This window comes from Oncorhynchus nerka, linkage group LG13 (genome assembly GCF_034236695.1).
Source record: "Oncorhynchus nerka isolate Pitt River linkage group LG13, Oner_Uvic_2.0, whole genome shotgun sequence".
NCBI lineage: Eukaryota > Metazoa > Chordata > Actinopteri > Salmoniformes > Salmonidae > Oncorhynchus > Oncorhynchus nerka.
The window spans coordinates 105,842,833-105,862,586 of NC_088408.1; the positions used below are offsets into that span (position 1 = coordinate 105,842,833).

General features: G+C 48.7%; 1 protein-coding gene across 2 annotated transcripts in view; it reads left to right on the plus strand.

Moving 5' to 3' along the window:
- Positions 1–18,919, plus strand: part of adamts3 (ADAM metallopeptidase with thrombospondin type 1 motif, 3) — a 151,012-nt gene extending 132,093 nt beyond the window's left edge. For both annotated transcript variants that reach the window (XM_065026949.1, XM_065026950.1), the window contains 3 exons: positions 1,629–1,836; positions 10,547–10,664; positions 18,339–18,919. In XM_065026949.1, the coding sequence (XP_064883021.1) occupies positions 1,629–1,836; positions 10,547–10,664; positions 18,339–18,835 (823 nt within the window). In that variant the 3' untranslated portion in view covers positions 18,836–18,919. The remainder of the gene's footprint in view (positions 1–1,628; positions 1,837–10,546; positions 10,665–18,338) is intronic.
- Positions 18,920–19,754: the final 835 nt, after the last annotated feature.

Genomic DNA, 19,754 nt, shown 5'->3' on the forward strand with positions numbered 1-19,754 from the left:
ATATGTATGTCAATTAGGCTCTACATCCATTATAAACCAGATGAATATGCTTATTTTAATGTGAGTCTGGAAGGAGAGTTTACAAGTCAGTTTCTAAGTCAGAACTTTCCAGAGTAGTGATGCTGGACTGGCGGGCAGGTGCAGGCAGCGATCAGTTGAAGAGCATGCATTTAGTTTTACTTGCATTTAAGAGCAGTTGGAGACCACTGAAGGAGAGTTGTAGTATGGCATTGAAGCTCGTCTGGAGGTTAGTTAACACAGTGTCTAAAGAAGGGCCTGAAGTATACAGAATGGTGTCGTCTGCGTAGAGGTGGATCAGAGAATCACCAGCATCAAGAGCGACATCATTGATGTATACAAAGAAGAGAGTCGGTCCTAGAATTGAACCCTGTGGCACCCCCATAGAGACTGCAAGAGGTCCGGACAACAGGCCCTGCGATTAGACACACTGAACTCTATCAGAGGAGTAGTTTGTGAACCAGGCGAGGCAATCATTTGAGAAACCTAGGCTGTTGAGTCTGCCGATCAGAATGTGGTAAAGCCTTGGCCAGGTCGATGAATACGGCTGCACAGTAATTTCTCTTATCGATGGCGGTTATGATATCGTTTAGGACCTTGACTGTGGCTGAGGTGCACCCATGACCAGCTCTGAAACCAGATTGCATAGCGGAGAAGGCACAATGGGATTCGAAATGGTCGGTAATCTGTTTGTTAACTTGGCTTTCGAAGACCTTAGAAAGGCAGGGTAGGATAGATATAGGTCTGTAGCAGTTTGGGTCTAGAGTGTCTCCCCCTTAGAAGATGGGGATGACCGCAGCAGCATTCAATCTTTGGGAATCTCAGACGATACGAGAGGTTGAACAGGCTAGTGATCGGGGTTGCAACAATTTCGGCAGGTAATTTTAAAAAGAGAGGGTCCAGATTGTCTAGCCCTGATGATTTGTAGGGGTCCAGATTTTGTAGCTCTTTCAGAAACGGCTATCTGGATTTGGGTGAAGGAGAAATGGGGGAGGCTTGGGCGAGTTGCTGTGGGGAGTAGAGGGCTGGTGATCGCGGTAGGGATAGCCAGGTGGAAAGCATGCCCAGCCGTAGAAAAATGCTTATTGAAATTCTCAATTATAGTGGATTTATCGGTGGTGACAGTGTTTCCTAGCCTCAGTGCAGTTGGTAGCTGGAAGGAGGTGCTCTTATTCTCCATGGACTTTAGTGTCTTTTAGAACTTTTTTGAGTTTGTGCTACAAGATGCAAATTTCTGCTTGAAAAAGCTAGCCTTAGCTTTCCTAGGTCCTCTCCTAGTGTATCTCGATGGTTCCTCTCCTATTCACTCTATGGTTCCTCTCCTAGTGTAACTCTATGGTTCCTCTCCTAGTGTAACTCTATGGTTCCTCTCCTAGTGTAACTCTATGGTTCCTCTCCTCTCCTTTTCACTCTGGTTCCTCTCCTAGTGTAACTCTATGGTTACTCTGCTAGTGTAGCTCTGTGGTGGTCGCTCTGATTCCTCTTCTGTTGTAACTATATAGGTGTCACTCTATGGTTGAACTTCTATGGCTGTCACTTTATCATTGAAACTGCATGGTTCCTCTATGGCTTCTATCCTGTTCTAACTATGTTTGTTATTATCTCTCCAGATGGATCTCAGAGGACTGGGAGCACTGCACTAAGACTTGTGGCAGTTTGGGTTTCCATATCCGGACGGTTCGCTGTGTCCAGTTCCTCAATGAGGGGACCAACCGCTCAGTCCACAGCAAGTACTGCAGTGGGGAGAAACCAGAGAGCAGACGGCCCTGTAACAGACTGCCCTGTCCTGCACACTGGAGGCCTGGGGCCTGGTCAGAGGTAATGATATATATACATCTCATTACCTTTGACCAGGCATAACTATAACTCAATACCTCAGACCAGGTATATATATATATTGCGGACTGCAATAGCATCGAATAGTCCCCGCGATATGCAACTGTTCAGGGAAGTCAGGAACCAATACACGCAGTCAGTCAGGAAAGCCAAGGCCAGCTTCTTCAGGCAGAAATTTGCATCCTGCAGCTAACACCAAAAAGTTCTGGGACACTGTAAAGTCCATGGAGAACAAGAGCACCTCCCAGCTGCCCACTGCACTGAGGCTAGGTAACACAGTCACCACCGATAAATCCATGATTATCGAAAACTTCAACAAGCATTTCGCAACGGCTGGCCATGCCTTCCTCCTGGCTACTCCAACCTCGGCCAACAGCTCCACCCCCCCCGCAGCTACTCGCCCAAGCCTCTCCAGGTTCTCCTTTACCCAAATCCAGATAGCAGATGTTCTGAAAGAGCTGCAAATCCTGGACCCGTACAAATCAGCTGGGCTTGACAATCCGCCGCCATTGTCGCAACCCCTATTACCAGCCTGTTCAACCTCTCTTTCATATCGTCTGAGATCCCCAAGGATTGGAAAGCTGCCGCAGTCATCCCCCTCTTCAAAGGGGGAGACACCCTGGACCCAAACTGTTACAGACCCATATCCATCCTGCCCTGCCTATCGAAGGTCTTCGAAAGCCAAGTCAACAAACAGGTCACTGACCATCTCGAATCCCACCGTACCTTCTCCGCTGTGCAATCTGATTTCCGAGCTGGTCACGGGTGCACCTCAGCCACGCTCAAGGTACTAAACGATATCATAACCGCCATCGATAAAAGACAGTACTGTGCAGCCGTCTTCATCGACCTGGCCAAGGCTTTCGACTCTGTCAATCACCATATTCTTATCGACAGACTCCGTAGCCTCGGTTTTTCTAATGACTGCCTTGCCTGGTTCACCAACTACTTTGCAGACAGAGTTCAGTGTGTCAAATCGGAGGGCATGTTGTCCGGTCCTCTGGCAGTCTCTATGGGGGAGCCACAGGGTTCAATTCTCGGGCTGACTCTTTTCTCTGTATATATCAATGATGTTGCTCTTGCTGCGGGCGATTCCCTGATCCACCTCTACGCAGACGACACCATTCTGTATACTTCCGGCCCTTCCTTGGACACTGTGCTATCTAACCTCCAAACGAGCTTCAACGCCATACAACACTCCTTCCGTGGCCTCCAACTGCTCTTAAACGCTAGTAAAACCAAATGCATGCTTTTCAACCGATCGCTGCCTACACCCGCACGCCCGACTAGCATCGCCACCCTGGATGGTTCCGACCTAGAATATGTGGACATCTATAAGTACCTAGGTGTCTGGCTAGACTGTAAACTCTCCTTCCAGACTCATATCAAACATCTCCAATCCAAAATCAAATCTAGAGTCGGCTTTCTATTCCGCAACAAAGCCTCCTTCACTCACGCCGCCAAACTTACCCCAAAACTGACTATCCTTCCGATCCTCGACTTCGGCGATGTCATCTACAAAATAGCTTCCAGTACTCTACTCAGCAAACTGGATGCAGTTTATCACAGTGCCATCCGTTTTGTTACTAAAGCACCTTATACCACCCACCGCTGCGACTGTATGCTCTAGTCGGCTGGCCCTCGCTACATATTCGTCGCCAGACCCACTGGCTCCAGGTCATCTACAAGTCCATGCTAGGTAAAGCTCCGCCTTATCTCAGTTCACTGGTCACGATGGCAACACCCACCCGTAGCACACGCTCCAGCAGGTGTATCTCACTGATCATCCCTAAAGCCAACACCTCATTTGGCCGCCTTTCCTTCCAGTTCTCTGCTGCCTGTGACTGGAACGAATTGCAAAAAAACTGAAGTTGGAGACTTATCTCCCTCACCAACTTCAAACATCTGCTATCTGAGCAGCTAACCAATCGCTGCAGCTGTACATAGTCTATCGGTAAATAGCCCACCCAAATTACCTACCTCATCCCCATGCTGTTTTTATTTATTTACTTTTCTGCTCTTTTTCACACCAGTATCTCTACCTGTACATGACCATCTGATCATTTATCACTCCAGTGTTAATCTGCAAAATTGTAATTATTCGCCTACCTCCTCATGCCTTTCGCACAAAATGTATATAGACTCTTTTTTTTTCTACGGTGTTATTGACTTGTTAATTGTTTACTCCATGTGTAACTCTGTGTTGTCTGTTCACACTGCTATGCTTTATCTTGGCCAGGTCGCAGTTGTAAATGAGAACTTGTTCTCAACTAGCCTACCTGGTTAAATAAAAGAGGCCAGGAAATGAGAACACACTTGCCTGTCTCCTTCAGCCTGCCTATGAGCACTATGAAGTCATCTTTTAATTGCTCCGATTTATGAAGATTGATGTAGTTTGTAATTACATGAATGACTACTGTGCGAGCATTCGGGAGCTCCCTGTAACAACCACTACATCCCTAACTATGGAGCTCCCTGTAACAACCACTACATCCCTAACTATGGAGCTCCCTGTAACAACCACTACATCCCTAACTATGGAGCTCCCTGTAACAACCACTACATCCCTAACTATGGAGCTCCCTGTAACAACCACTACATCCCTAACTATGGAGCTCCCTGTAACAACCACTACATCCCTAACTATGGAGCTCCCTGTAACAACCACTACATCCCTAACTATGGAGCTCCCTGTAACAACCACTACATCCCTAACTATGGAGGTCCCTATAACAACCACTACATCCCTAACTATGGAGCTCCCTGTAACAACCACTACATCCCTAACTATGGAGCTCCCTGTAACAACCACTACATCCCTAACTATGGAGGTCCCTATAACAACCACTACATCCCTAACTATGGAGCTCCCTGTAACAACCACTACATCCCTAACTATGGAGCTCTCTACAACAACCACTACATCCCTAACTATGGAGCTCGCTACAACAACCACTACATCCCTAACTATGGAGCTCCCTGTAACAACCACTACATCCCTAACTATGGAGCTCCCTGTAACAACCACTACATCCCTAACTATGGAGCTCCCTACAACAACCACTACATCCCTAACTATGGAGCTCCCTGTAACAACCACTACATCCCTAACTATGGAGCTCCCTGTAACAACCACTACATCCCTAACGATGGAGCTCCCTGTAACAACCACTACATCCCTAACTATGGAGCTCCCTGTAACAACCACTACATCCCTAACTATGGAGCTCCCTGTAACAACCACTACACCCCTAACTATGGAGCTCCCTGTAACAACCACTACATCCCTAACGATGGAGCTCCTGTAACAACCACTACATCCCTAACTATGGAGCTCCCTGTAACAACCACTACATCCCTAACTATGGAGCTCCCTACAACAACCACTACATCCCTAACTATGGAGCTCCCTGTAACAACCACTACATCCCTAACTATGGAGCTCCCTGTAACAACCACTACATCCCTAACTATGGAGCTCCCTGTAACAACCACTACATCCCTAACGATGGAGCTCCCTGTAACAACCACTACATCCCTAACTATGGAGCTCCCTGTAACAACCACTACATCCCTAACTATGGAGCTCCCTGTAACAACCACTACATCCCTAACGATGGAGCTCCCTGTAACAACCACTACATCCCTAACTATGGAGCTCCCTGTAACAACCACTACATCCCTAACTATGGAGCTCCCTGTAACAACCACTACATCCCTAACTATGGAGCTCTCTACAACAACCACTACATCCCTAACTATGGAGCTCCCTGTAACAACCACTACATCCCTAACGATGGAGCTCCCTGTAACAACCACTACATCCCTAACTATGGAGCTCCCTGTAACAACCACTACATCCCTAACTATGGAGCTCCCTGTAACAACCACTACATCCCTAACTATGGAGCTCTCTACAACAACCACTACATCCCTAACTATGGAGCTCCCTGTAACAACCACTACATCCCTAACTATGGAGCTCCCTGTAACAACCACTACATCCCTAACTATGGAGCTCCCTGTAACAACCACTACATCCCTAACTATGGAGCTCCCTGTAACAACCACTACACCCCTAACTATGGAGCTCTCTACAACAACCACTACATCCCTAACTATGGAGGTCCCTATAACAACCACTACATCCCTAACTATGGAGCTCCCTGTAACAACCACTACATCCCTAACTATGGAGCTCCCTGTAACAACCACTACATCCCTAACTATGGAGGTCCCTATAACAACCACTACATCCCTAACTATGGAGCTCCCTGTAACAACCACTACATCCCTAACTATGGAGCTCTCTACAACAACCACTACATCCCTAACTATGGAGCTCGCTACAACAACCACTACATCCCTAACTATGGAGCTCCCTGTAACAACCACTACATCCCTAACTATGGAGCTCCCTGTAACAACCACTACATCCCTAACTATGGAGCTCCCTACAACAACCACTACATCCCTAACTATGGAGCTCCCTGTAACAACCACTACATCCCTAACTATGGAGCTCCCTGTAACAACCACTACATCCCTAACTATGGAGCTCCCTGTAACAACCACTACATCCCTAACTATGGAGCTCCCTGTAACAACCACTACATCCCTAACTATGGAGCTCCCTGTAACAACCACTACACCCCTAACTATGGAGCTCCCTGTAACAACCACTACATCCCTAACGATGGAGCTCCCTGTAACAACCACTACATCCCTAACTATGGAGCTCCCTGTAACAACCACTACATCCCTAACTATGGAGCTCCAACAACCACTACATCCCTAACTATGGAGCCCCTGTAACAACCACTACATCCCTAACTATGGAGCTCCCTGTAACAACCACTACATCCCTAACGATGGAGCTCCCTGTAACAACCACTACATCCCTAACTATGGAGCTCCCTGTAACAACCACTACATCCCTAACTATGGAGCTCCCTGTAACAACCACTACATCCCTAACTATGGAGCTCCCTGTAACAACCACTACATCCCTAACGATGGAGCTCCCTGTAACAACCACTACATCCCTAACTATGGAGCTCCCTGTAACAACCACTACATCCCTAACTATGGAGCTCCCTGTAACAACCACTACATCCCTAACTATGGAGCTCTCTACAACAACCACTACATCCCTAACTATGGAGCTCGCTACAACAACCACTACATCCCTAACTATGGAGCTCCCTGTAACAACCACTACATCCCTAACTATGGAGCTCCTGTAACAACCACTACATCCCTAACTATGGAGCTCCCTACAACAACCACTACATCCCTAACTATGGAGCTCCCTGTAACAACCACTACATCCCTAACTATGGAGCTCCCTGTAACAACCACTACATCCCTAACTATGGAGCTCCCTGTAACAACCACTACATCCCTAACTATGGAGCTCCCTGTAACAACCACTACATCCCTAACTATGGAGCTCCCTGTAACAACCACTACACCCCTAACTATGGAGCTCCCTGTAACAACCACTACATCCCTAACGATGGAGCTCCCTGTAACAACCACTACATCCCTAACTATGGAGCTCCCTGTAACAACCACTACATCCCTAACTATGGAGCTCCCTACAACAACCACTACATCCCTAACTATGGAGCTCCCTGTAACAACCACTACATCCCTAACTATGGAGCTCCCTGTAACAACCACTACATCCCTAACGATGGAGCTCCCTGTAACAACCACTACATCCCTAACTATGGAGCTCCCTGTAACAACCACTACATCCCTAACTATGGAGCTCCCTGTAACAACCACTACATCCCTAACTATGGAGCTCCCTGTAACAACCACTACATCCCTAACGATGGAGCTCCCTGTAACAACCACTACATCCCTAACTATGGAGCTCCCTGTAACAACCACTACATCCCTAACTATGGAGCTCCCTGTAACAACCACTACATCCCTAACTATGGAGCTCTCTACAACAACCACTACATCCCTAACTATGGAGCTCCCTGTAACAACCACTACATCCCTAACGATGGAGCTCCCTGTAACAACCACTACATCCCTAACTATGGAGCTCCCTGTAACAACCACTACATCCCTAACTATGGAGCTCCCTGTAACAACCACTACATCCCTAACTATGGAGCTCTCTACAACAACCACTACATCCCTAACTATGGAGCTCCCTGTAACAACCACTACATCCCTAACTATGGAGCTCCCTGTAACAACCACTACATCCCTAACTATGGAGCTCCCTGTAACAACCACTACATCCCTAACTATGGAGCTCCCTGTAACAACCACTACACCCCTAACTATGGAGCTCTCTACAACAACCACTACATCCCTAACTATGGAGCTCCCTGTAACAACCACTACATCCCTAACGATGGAGCTCCCTGTAACAACCACTACATCCCTAACGATGGAGCTCCCTACAACAACCACTACATCCCTAACTATGGAGCTCCCTGTAACAACCACTACATCCCTAACTATGGAGCTCTCTACAACAACCACTACATCCCTAACTATGGAGCTCCCTGTAACAACCACTACATCCCTAACTATGGAGCTCCCTGTAACAACCACTACATCCCTAACTATGGAGCTCTCTACAACAACCACTACATCCCTAACTATGGAGCTCCCTGTAACAACCACTACATCCCTAACTATGGAGCTCCCTGTAACAACCACTACATCCCTAACTATGGAGCTCCCTGTAACAACCACTACATCCCTAACTATGGAGCTCCCTGTAACAACCACTACATCCCTAACTATGGAGCTCCCTGTAACAACCACTACATCCCTAACGATGGAGCTCTCTGTAACAACCACTACATCCCTAACTATGGAGCTCCCTGTAACAACCACTACATCCCTAACTATGGAGCTCCCTGTAACAACCACTACATCCCTAACTATGGAGCTCTCTACAACAACCACTACACCCCTAACTATGGAGCTCTCTACAACAACCACTACATCCCTAACTATGGAGCTCCCTGTAACAACCACTACATCCCTAACGATGGAGCTCCCTGTAACAACCACTACATCCCTAACGATGGAGCTCCCTACAACAACCACTACATCCCTAACTATGGAGCTCCCTGTAACAACCACTACATCCCTAACTATGGAGCTCTCTACAACAACCACTACATCCCTAACTATGGAGCTCCCTGTAACAACCACTACATCCCTAACTATGGAGCTCCCTGTAACAACCACTACATCCCTAACTATGGAGCTCCCTGTAACAACCGCTACACCCCTAACTATGGAGCTCTCTACAACAACCACTACATCCCTAACTATGGAGCTCCCTGTAACAACCACTACATCCCTAACGATGGAGCTCCCTGTAACAACCACTACATCCCTAACGATGGAGCTCCCTACAACAACCACTACATCCCTAACTATGGAGCTCCCTGTAACAACCACTACATCCCTAACTATGGAGCTCTCTACAACAACCACTACATCCCTAACTATGGAGCTCCCTGTAACAACCACTACATCCCTAACTATGGAGCTCCCTGTAACAACCACTACATCCCTAACTATGGAGCTCCCTGTAACAACCGCTACACCCCTAACTATGGAGCTCTCTACAACAACCACTACATCCCTAACTATGGAGCTCCCTGTAACAACCACTACATCCCTAACTATGGAGCTCCCTGTAACAACCACTACACCCCTAACTATGGAGCTCCCTGTAACAACCACTACATCCCTAACTATGGAGCTCCCTGTAACAACCACTACACCCCTAACTATGGAGCTCTCTACAACAACCACTACATCCCTAACTATGGAGCTCCCTGTAACAACCACTACATCCCTAACGATGGAGCTCCCTGTAACAACCACTACATCCCTAACGATGGAGCTCCCTACAACAACCACTACATCCCTAACTATGGAGCTCCCTGTAACAACCACTACATCCCTAACTATGGAGCTCTCTACAACAACCACTACATCCCTAACTATGGAGCTCCCTGTAACAACCACTACATCCCTAACTATGGAGGTCCCTAACTATGGAGCTCTCTACAACAACCACTACATCCCTAACTATGGAGCTCCCTATAACAACCACTACATCCCTAACTATGGAGCTCCCTATAACAACCACTACATCCCTAACTATGGAGGTCCCTATAACAACCACGACATCCCTAACTATGGAGCTCCCTATAACAACCACTACATCCCTAACTATGGAGGTCCCTATAACAACCACGACATCCCTAACTATGGAGCTCCCTATAACAACCACTACATCCCTAACTATGGAGCTCCCTGTAACAACCACTACATCCCTAACTATGGAGCTCTCTACAACAACAATAGTTATGACTGGGGTCTAGCCAGAGGTATGGAGGGATATTTGGTGAGGATTGGGGTCTAGTCAGAGGTATGGAGGGATACTTGGTGAGGATTGGGGTCTAGCCAGAGGTATCGAGGGATACTTAGTTATGACTGGGGTCTAGTCAGAGGTATTGAGGGATACTTAGTGAGGACTGGGGCAGAGGTTTCGTATGTAGGGCCTGAGGCTTGATGTGTTGAATGTTAGGTGTTTTGCTGTAGTTATTGTGTGACTGATAACTACAGTAAGTGTTGTGTCTGGATTGCAGTGTGACTGATAACTATGGCATTTATATGTATTGTGTTTCAGTGCTCAGTGACATGTGGTGAGGGGGTGGAGAGGCGCTTAGTGACGTGTCGTATTGGAGATCAGTGTAATGGAGAGAGACCTGAGGCCCACAGACCCTGCAAACCAGGACCCTGTCACGGTGAGATACAACCCTAACTCTAACCTTAACATTAACCCTGACTATCAATTACATTTTGTATTTGTTGGTGTGTTTTAAATGTTTTATAATTATTGTAGCTATCACCAGCCTAGTCTTTAAACCTTTTCTTTTTAAGCACTGTTGTCTGGAACTATTCTAACCCTAACCAACCCCAGGGTTTGAATCCTAACCCTAACCCCTCTGGCCCCCATACCTAACCCTAACCACCCCCAATGCCTGAATCAAAACCCAAACCCCCATAAAGGGGATTGATCTCATCCCGTCAGTAGAGGATGCCTGGATATTTTTTTTAAATGCCTTCCTAACCATCTTAAATAAACATGCCCCATTCAAGAAATGTAGAACCAGGAACAGATATAGCCCTTGGTGCTCCCCAGACCTGACTGCCCTTAACCAACACAAAAACATCCTATGGCGTTCTGCATTATCATCGAACAGCGCCCGTGATATGCAGCTGTTCAGGGAAACTAGAAACGATTATACACAGGCAGTTAGAAAAGCCAAGGCTAGCAACACTAACTCAAAGTTCTGGGACACTGTAAAGTCCATGGAGAATAAGAACACCTCCTCCCAGCTGCCCACTGCACTGAAGATAGGAAACACTGTCACCACTGATAAATCCACCATAATTGAGAATTTCAATAAGCATTTTTCTACGGCTGGCCATGCTTTCCACCTGGCTACTCCTACCCCGGTCAACAGCACTGCACCCCCAACAGCAACTCGCCCAAGCCTTCCCCATTTCTCCTTCTCCCAAATCCGTTCAGCTGATGTTCTAAAAGAGCTGCAAAATCTGGACCCCTACAAATCAGCCGGGCTAGACAATCTGGACCCTTTCTTTCAAAAATTATCTGCCGAAATTGTTGCCACCCCTATTACTAGCCTGTTCAACCTCTTTCGTGTCGTCTGAGATTCCCAAAGATTGGAACGCAGCTGCGGTCATCCCCCTCTTCAAAGGGGGGGACACTCTTGACCCAAACTGCTACAGACCTATATCTATCCTACCATGCCTTTCTAAGGTCTTCGAACGCCAAGTCAACAAACAGATTACCGACCATATCGAATCTCACCATACCTTCTCTGCTATGCAATCTGGTTTCAGAGCTGGTCATGGGTGCACCTCAGCCACGATCAAGGTCCTAAACGGTATCTTAACCGCCATCGTTAAGAAACATTACTGTGCAGACGTATTGATTGATCTGGCCAAGGCTTTCGACTCTGTCAATCACCACATCCTCATCGGCAGACTCGACAGCCTTGCTTTCTCAAATGATTGCCTCGCCTGGTTCACCAACTACTTCTCTGATAGAGTTCAGTGTGTCAAATCGGAGGGTCTGCTGTCCGGACCTCTGGCAGTCTCTATGGGGGTGCCACAGGGTTCAATTCTTGGACCGACTCTCTTCTCTGTATACATCAATGAGGTCGCTCTTGCTGCTGGTGAGTCTCTGATCCACCTCTACGCAGACGACACCATTCTGTATACTTCTGGCCCTTCTTTGGACACTGTGTTAACAACCCTCCAGGCAAGCTTCAATGCCATACAACTCTCCTTCCGTGGCCTCCAATTGCTCTTAAATACAAGTAAAACTAAATGCATGCTCTTCAACTGATCGCTGCCTGCACCTACCCGCCTATCCAACATCACTACTCTGGACGGCTCTGACTTAGAATACGTGGACAACTACAAATACTTAGGTGTCTGGTTAGACTGTAAACTCTCCTTCCAGACCCATATCAAACATATCCAATCCAAAGTTAAATCTGGAATTGGCTTCCTATTTCGCAACAAAGCATCCTTCACTCATGCTGCCAAACATACCCTTGTAAAACTGACCATCCTACCAATCCTCGACTTTGGCGATGTTATTTACAAAATAGCCTCCAATACCCTACTCAACAAATTGGATGCAGTCTATCACAGTGCAATCCGTTTTGTCACCAACGCCCCATATACTACCCACCATTGCGACCTGTACGCTCTCGTTGGCTGGCCCTCGCTTCATACTCGTCGCCAAACCCACTGGCTCCATGTCATCTACAAGACCCTGCTAGGTAAAGTCCCCCCTTATCTCAGCTCGCTGGTCACCATAATATCTCCCACCTGTAGCACACGCTCCAGCAGGTATATCTCTCTAGTCACCCCCAAAACCAATTCTTTGTTTGGCCGCCTCTCCTTCCAGTTCTCTGCTGCCAATGACTGGAACGAACTACAAAAATCTCTGAAACTGGAAACACTTATCTCCCTCACTAGCTTTAAGCACCAACTGTCAGAGCAGCTCACAGATTTGTATAACTAGGGAGGGAGGGAGGGAGTTGAATAACTAGGGAGGGAGGGAGGGAGTTTAATAACTAGGGAGGGAGGGAGTTTAATAACGAGGAGGGAGGGAGGGAGGGAGTTGAATAACTACGGAGGGAGGGAGTTGAATAACGAGGGAGGGAGGGAGTTGAATAACGAGGCAGGGAGGGATCTGAATAACTAGGCAGGGAGGGAGTTGAATAACTAGGGAGGGAGGGAGGCGAATGACTAGGGAGGGAGGGAGTTGAATAACTAGGGAGGGAGGGAGGGAGTTGAATAACGAGGGAGGGAGGGAGGGAGGGAGTTGAATAACGAGGGAGGGAGGGAGTTGAATAACTAGGGAGGGAGGGAGGGAGTTGAATAACGAAGGAGGGAGGGAGTTGAATAACGAGGGAGGGAGGGAGTTGAATAACGAGGCAGGGAGGGATCTGAATAACTAGGCAGGGAGGGAGTTGAATAACTAGGGAGGGAGGGAGGCGAATGACTAGGGAGGGAGGGAGTTGAATAACTAGGGAGGGAGGGAGGGAGTTGAATAACGAGGGAGGGAGGGAGGGAGGGAGTTGAATAACGAGGGAGGGAGGGAGTTGAATAACTAGGGAGGGAGGGAGGGAGTTGAATAACGAAGGAGGGAGGGAGTTGAATAACGAGGAGGGAGGGAGTTGAATAACTAGGCAGGGAGGAAGTTGAATAACTAGGCAGGGAGGGAGTTGAATAACTAGGCAGGGAGGGAGTTGAATGACTAGGGAGGGAGGGAGGGAGTTGAATGACTAGGGAGGGAGGGAGTTGAATAACTAGGGAGGGAGGGAGTTGAATAACTAGGGAGGGCGGGAGTTGAATAACTAGGGAGGGAGGGAGTTGAATAACGAGCGAGGGAGGGAGTTGAATAACGAGGGAGGGAGGGAGTTGAATAACGAGGGATGGAGGGATCTGAATAACTAGGCAGGGAGGGAGTTGAATAACTAGGGAGGGAGGGAGGGAGGGAGTTGAATAACTAGGGAGGGAGGTAGTTGAATAACGAGGAGGGAGGTAGTTGAATAACTAGGGAGGGAGGGAGCTAAATAACTAGGGAGGGAGGGAGTTGAATAACGAGGGAGGGAGGGAGTTGAATAACTAGGGAGGGAGGGAGTTGAATAACTAGGGAGGGAGGGAGGGAGTTGAATGACTAGGGAGGGAGGGAGGGAGTTGAATAACGAGGGAGGGAGGGAGTTGAATAACGAGGGAGGGAGTTGAATAATGAGGGAGGAGGGAGTTGAATAATGAGGGAGGGAGGGAGTTGAATAATGAGGGAGGGAGTTGAATGACGAGGGAGGGAGGGAGGGAGGGAGGGAGGGAGGGAGGGTGTTGAATAACGAGGGAGGGGTTGAATGACTAGGGAGGGAGGGAGTTGAATAACTAGGGAGGGAGGGAGTTGAATAACTAGGGAGGGAGGGAGTTGAATGACTAGGGAGGGAGGGAGGGAGTTGAATGACTAGGGAGGGAGGGAGTTGAATGACTAGGGAGGGAGGGAGGGAGTTGAATAACTAGGCAGGGAGGGAGGGAGTTGAATGACTAGGGAGGGAGGGAGTTGAATGACTAGGGAGGGAGGGAGGGAGGGAGTTGAATGACTAGGGAGGGAGGGAGGGAGGGAGTTGAATAACTAGGGAGGGAGGGAGTTGAATAACTAGGGAGGGAGGGAGGGAGTTGAATAACTAGGGAGGGAGGGAGTTGAATAACGAGGGAGGGAGGGAGTTGAATAACTAGGGAGGGAGGGAGTTGAATAACGAGGGAGGGAGGAAGTTGAATAACGAGGGAGGGAGGGAGTTGAATAACGAGGAGGGAGGGAGTTGAATAACGAGGGAGGGAGTTGAATAACGAGGGAGGGAGTTGGATAATGAGGGAGGGAGGGAGTTGGATAACGAGGGAGGGAGGGAGTTGAATTACGAGGGAGGGAGGGGGTTGAATAACTAGGGAGGGAGGGAGGGAGGGAGTTGAATGACTAGGGAGGGAGGGAAGGAGTTGAATGACTAGGGAGGGAGGGAGGGAGTTGAATAACTAGGGAGGGAGGGAGTTGAATAACGAGGGAGGAGGGAGTTGAATAACGAGGGAGGGAGTTGAATAATGAGGGAGGGAGGGAGTTGAATAACGAGGGAGGGAGTTGAATGACGAGGAGCGAGGAGGGAGTTGAATGACGAGGAGGGGTTCAATGACTAGGGAGGGAGGGAGTTGAATAACTAGGGAGGGAGGGAGTTGAATAACTAGGGAGGGAGGGAGGGAGGAGGGAGTTGAATAACGAGGAGGGAGGGAGTTGAATAACGAGGGAGGGAGGGAGTTGAATAACGAGGGAGGGAGTTGAATGACTAGGGAGGGAGGGAGGGAGTTGAATGACTAGGGAGGGAGGGAGTTGAATGACTAGGGAGGGAGGGAGTTGAATGACTAGGGAGGGAGGGAGGGAGTTGAATAACTAGGCAGGGAGGGAGGGAGTTGAATGACTAGTGAGGGAGGGAGGGAGGGAGTTGAATAACTAGGGAGGGAGGTAGTTGAATAACGAGGGAGGGAGGTAGTTGAATAACTAGGGAGGGAGGGAGCTAAATAACTAGGGAGGGAGGGAGTTGAATAACGAGGGAGGGAGGGAGTTGAATAACTAGGGAGGGAGGGAGTTGAATAACTAGGGAGGGAGGGAGGGAGTTGAATGACTAGGGAGGGAGGGAGGGAGTTGAATAACGAGGGAGGGAGGGAGTTGAATAACGAGGAGGGAGTTGAATAATGAGGGAGGAGGGAGTTGAATAATGAGGGAGGGAGGGAGTTGAATAATGAGGGAGGGAGTTGAATGACGAGGGAGGGGGAGGGAGGGAGGGAGGGAGGGAGGGTGTTGAATAACGAGGGAGGGGTTGAATGACTAGGGAGGGAGGGAGTTGAATAACTAGGGAGGGAGGGAGTTGAATAACTAGGGAGGGAGGGAGTTGAATGACTAGGGAGGGAGGGAGGGAGTTGAATGACTAGGGAGGGAGGGAGTTGAATGACTAGGGAGGGAGGGAGGGAGTTGAATAACTAGGCAGGGAGGGAGGGAGTTGAATGACTAGGGAGGGAGGGAGTTGAATGACTAGGGAGGGAGGGAGGGAGGGAGTTGAATGACTAGGGAGGGAGGGAGGAGTTGAATAACTAGGGAGGGAGGGAGTTGAATAACTAGGGAGGGAGGGAGGGAGTTGAATAACTAGGGAGGGAGGGAGTTGAATAACGAGGAGGGAGGGAGTTGAATAACTAGGGAGGGAGGGAGTTGAATAACGAGGGAGGGAGGAAGTTGAATAACGAGGGAGGAGGGAGTTGAATAACGAGGAGGGAGGGAGTTGAATAACGAGGGAGGGAGGGAGTTGAATAACGAGGGAGGGAGTTGGATAATGAGGGAGGGAGGGAGTTGGATAACGAGGGAGGGAGGGAGTTGAATTACGAGGAGGGAGGGGGTTGAATAACTAGGGAGGGAGGGAGGGAGGAGTTGAATGACTAGGGAGGGAGGGAGGGAGTTGAATGACTAGGGAGGGAGGGAGGGAGTTGAATAACTAGGGAGGGAGGGAGTTGAATAACGAGGAGGGAGGGAGTTGAATAACGAGGGAGGGAGTTGAATAATGAGGGAGGGAGGGAGTTGAATAACGAGGGAGGGAGTTGAATGACGAGGAGCGAGGGAGGGAGTTGAATGACGAGGGAGGGGTTCAATGACTAGGGAGGGAGGGAGTTGAATAACTAGGGAGGGAGGGAGTTGAATAACTAGGGAGGGAGGGAGGGAGGGAGGGAGTTGAATAACGAGGGAGGGAGGGAGTTGAATAACGAGGGAGGGAGGGAGTTGAATAACGAGGGAGGGAGTTGAATGACTAGGGAGGGAGGGAGGGAGTTGAATGACTAGGGAGGGAGGGAGTTGAATGACTAGGGAGGGAGGGAGTTGAATGACTAGGGAGGGAGGGAGGGAGTTGAATAACTAGGCAGGGAGGGAGGGAGTTGAATGACTAGGCAGGGAGGGAGTTGAATAACTAGGCAGGGAGGGAGTTGAATAACTAGGGAGGGAGTTGAATAACTAGGGAGGGAGGGAGTTGAATAACTAGGGAGGGAGGGAGGGTGTTGAATAACTAGGGAGGGAGGGAGTTGAATAACGAGGGAGGGAGTTGAATAACGAGGGAGGGAGGGAGTTGAATGACTAGGGAGGGAGGGAGGGAGGGAGGGAGTTGAATGACTAGGGAGGGAGGGAGGGAGTTGAATAACTAGGGAGGGAGGGAGGGAGTTGAATAACGAGGGAGGGAGGGAGTTGAATAACGAGGAGGGAGTTGAATAACGAGGGAGGGAGGGAGCTGAATAATGAGGGAGGGAGTTGAATAACGAGGGAGGGAGTTGAATAACGAGGAGTTGAATAACGAGGGAGGGAGGGAGTTGAATAACGAGGGAGGGAGTTGAATAACGAGGGAGGGAGCTGAATAACTAGGGAGGGAGGGAGCTGAATAACTAGGGAGGCAGGGGGAGCTGAATAACTAGGGAGGCAGGGAGGGAGCTGAATAACTAGGGAGGGAGGGAGGGAGCTGAATAACTAGGGAGGCAGGGAGGGAGCTGAATAACTAGGGAGGGAGGGAGGGAGCTGAATAACTAGGGAGGGAGGGAGGGAGCTGAATAACTAGGGAGGCAGGGGGAGATGAATAACTAGGGAGGCAGGGAGGGAGCTGAATAACTAGGGAGGCAGGGGGAGCTGAATAACTAGGGAGGGAGGGAGGGAGCTGAATAACTAGGGAGGGGGAGGGAGCTGAATAACTAGGGAGGGAGGGAGGGAGGGAGATGAATAACTAGGGAGGCAGGGAGGGAGCTGAATAACTAGGGAGGCAGGGGGAGCTGAATAACTAGGGAGGCAGGGAGGGAGCTGAATAACTAGGGAGGCAAGGGGGGAGCTGAATAACTAGGGAGGGAGGGGAGCTGAATAACTAGGGAGGCAGGGGGGGAGCTGAATAACTAGGGAGGGAGGGAGGGAGCTGAATAACTAAGGAGGGAGCTGAATAACTAGGGAGGCAGGGAGGGAGATGAATAACTATAGCAGACATTAATTATCCTATTTCCACAGCATTCAGGAGAGGGAGGCTGTAAATCCACTGCTTTATTCAGACTAAAGACCATGACAGATTGGGGGATTACACCAAACTGATGAGATTTTCACAAATATAGTATAAGGAGATATACCCTAACCTTTAACTGCTTTTCACCGTGGTGGTTCACTGTGTACTGGACCAAGCAGATAATGACACGAAAGTACAGATGTGGGAATCTATGATAAAAGAGATTGTTTTCATTACCATGTCAAATCTTTTGAATATCCTCTGTTTTAAAGGCCTGATATTATGTTTGTGTTTCAGATGAGCCGTGTAATGGGGATAAGTCTATATTCTGTCAGATGGAGGTCCTGGTGAGATACTGCTCTATCCCGGGATACAATAAACTGTGTTGTGACTCGTGTAGCAGACGCAGAGGAACCCTGTCCCCCCTCCTAGTAGAAGCCGCCGAGATGGACCAGGAAGTACGCTTTGCCGCCGCCTCCCAGCTCCTGGAGACTCAGTCACTCAATGGGACGCGTGATTTGTCTCTTCGCTCCCTACTGACCCCCTGTGGATCCTCAACGCTATGCCCCAGCATCAGACACGCCCACAAGGTCCCACCCAGGAAAAGCTCCTTCCATCGCAGGGTTCCATCCCCCAGTAGCCTCACTGTCAGGAACCTATCCATCATGATGTCATCACTTACTGCCGGTGGTGCGGTTCAGTCAGATGCCACGGAGGGTCAAAGCTCGGACACGTTGAGGAAGAGCCGGTTGCTCAGGGAGACAAAGGTGGCTCTAACAGAGGCGGAGAGATGAAGTGGGATCGTTCCTCCTCTGGACTCCATGCAGATATCACTCCACCCTGCCTTTCTCACCTCACTACATCACCGGAGGGGCGAGGGAGGGGCGAGGGAGGGAGGGAGGGAGGGAGGGAGGGAGGGAGGGAGGGAGGGAGGGAGAAGTGCTGGTTCACTTTCGTGTTAGAGACCCCTTAAGCAGCAGTGACAGGTTGTTTGAGTTGAAACCCACCATATACAGTATCACCAGAGCAGTTGGACTGAAGCCCCAGTCATGTTACAACATTACTCTTAGGAAATTGTTCTAGTTGTATAGAATTTCAATATCCAGCTATTTTTGTTTACTGGCGCTCTCTTATTTCTTCAACAAATCTAGATATTTCTAAAAGTCACTGTAAAAACTATATAATATACAGTACATATGTTAAACATGGTTAAAATGTCAGTATTATTATAACGAAGGCAAGATGACTCTGTCACAGGTTAAATCACCTTTTGGTTCCTAAACTACAGGCCCACAGACATACTAACATCTCCAGACCCATATGCAGATATTCCAGACCCATATGCAGATATTCCAGACCCATATGCAGATATTCCAGAACCATATGCAGATATTCCAGAACCATATGCAGATATTCCAGAACCATATGCAGATATTCCAGAACCATATGCAGATATTCCAGAACCATATGCAGATATTCCAGAACCATAATATGAAATGTCAGGTGGTGTATCATTTGTTCCCTACAGTACTCGGCTACAGGCTGTTGTAGCAGAATATGCATCAGGCTGTCAATACTCTGTTTAATGTCTTCATGAACACACAGGGACAACAGGCAGAGACAACAGACCATCAACACATCTGAGAGGGATATATAGTATCCCTAAAGCCCTTTAGAGAGGGAATCTATGGATTCTATACCACCAGGGGGTTT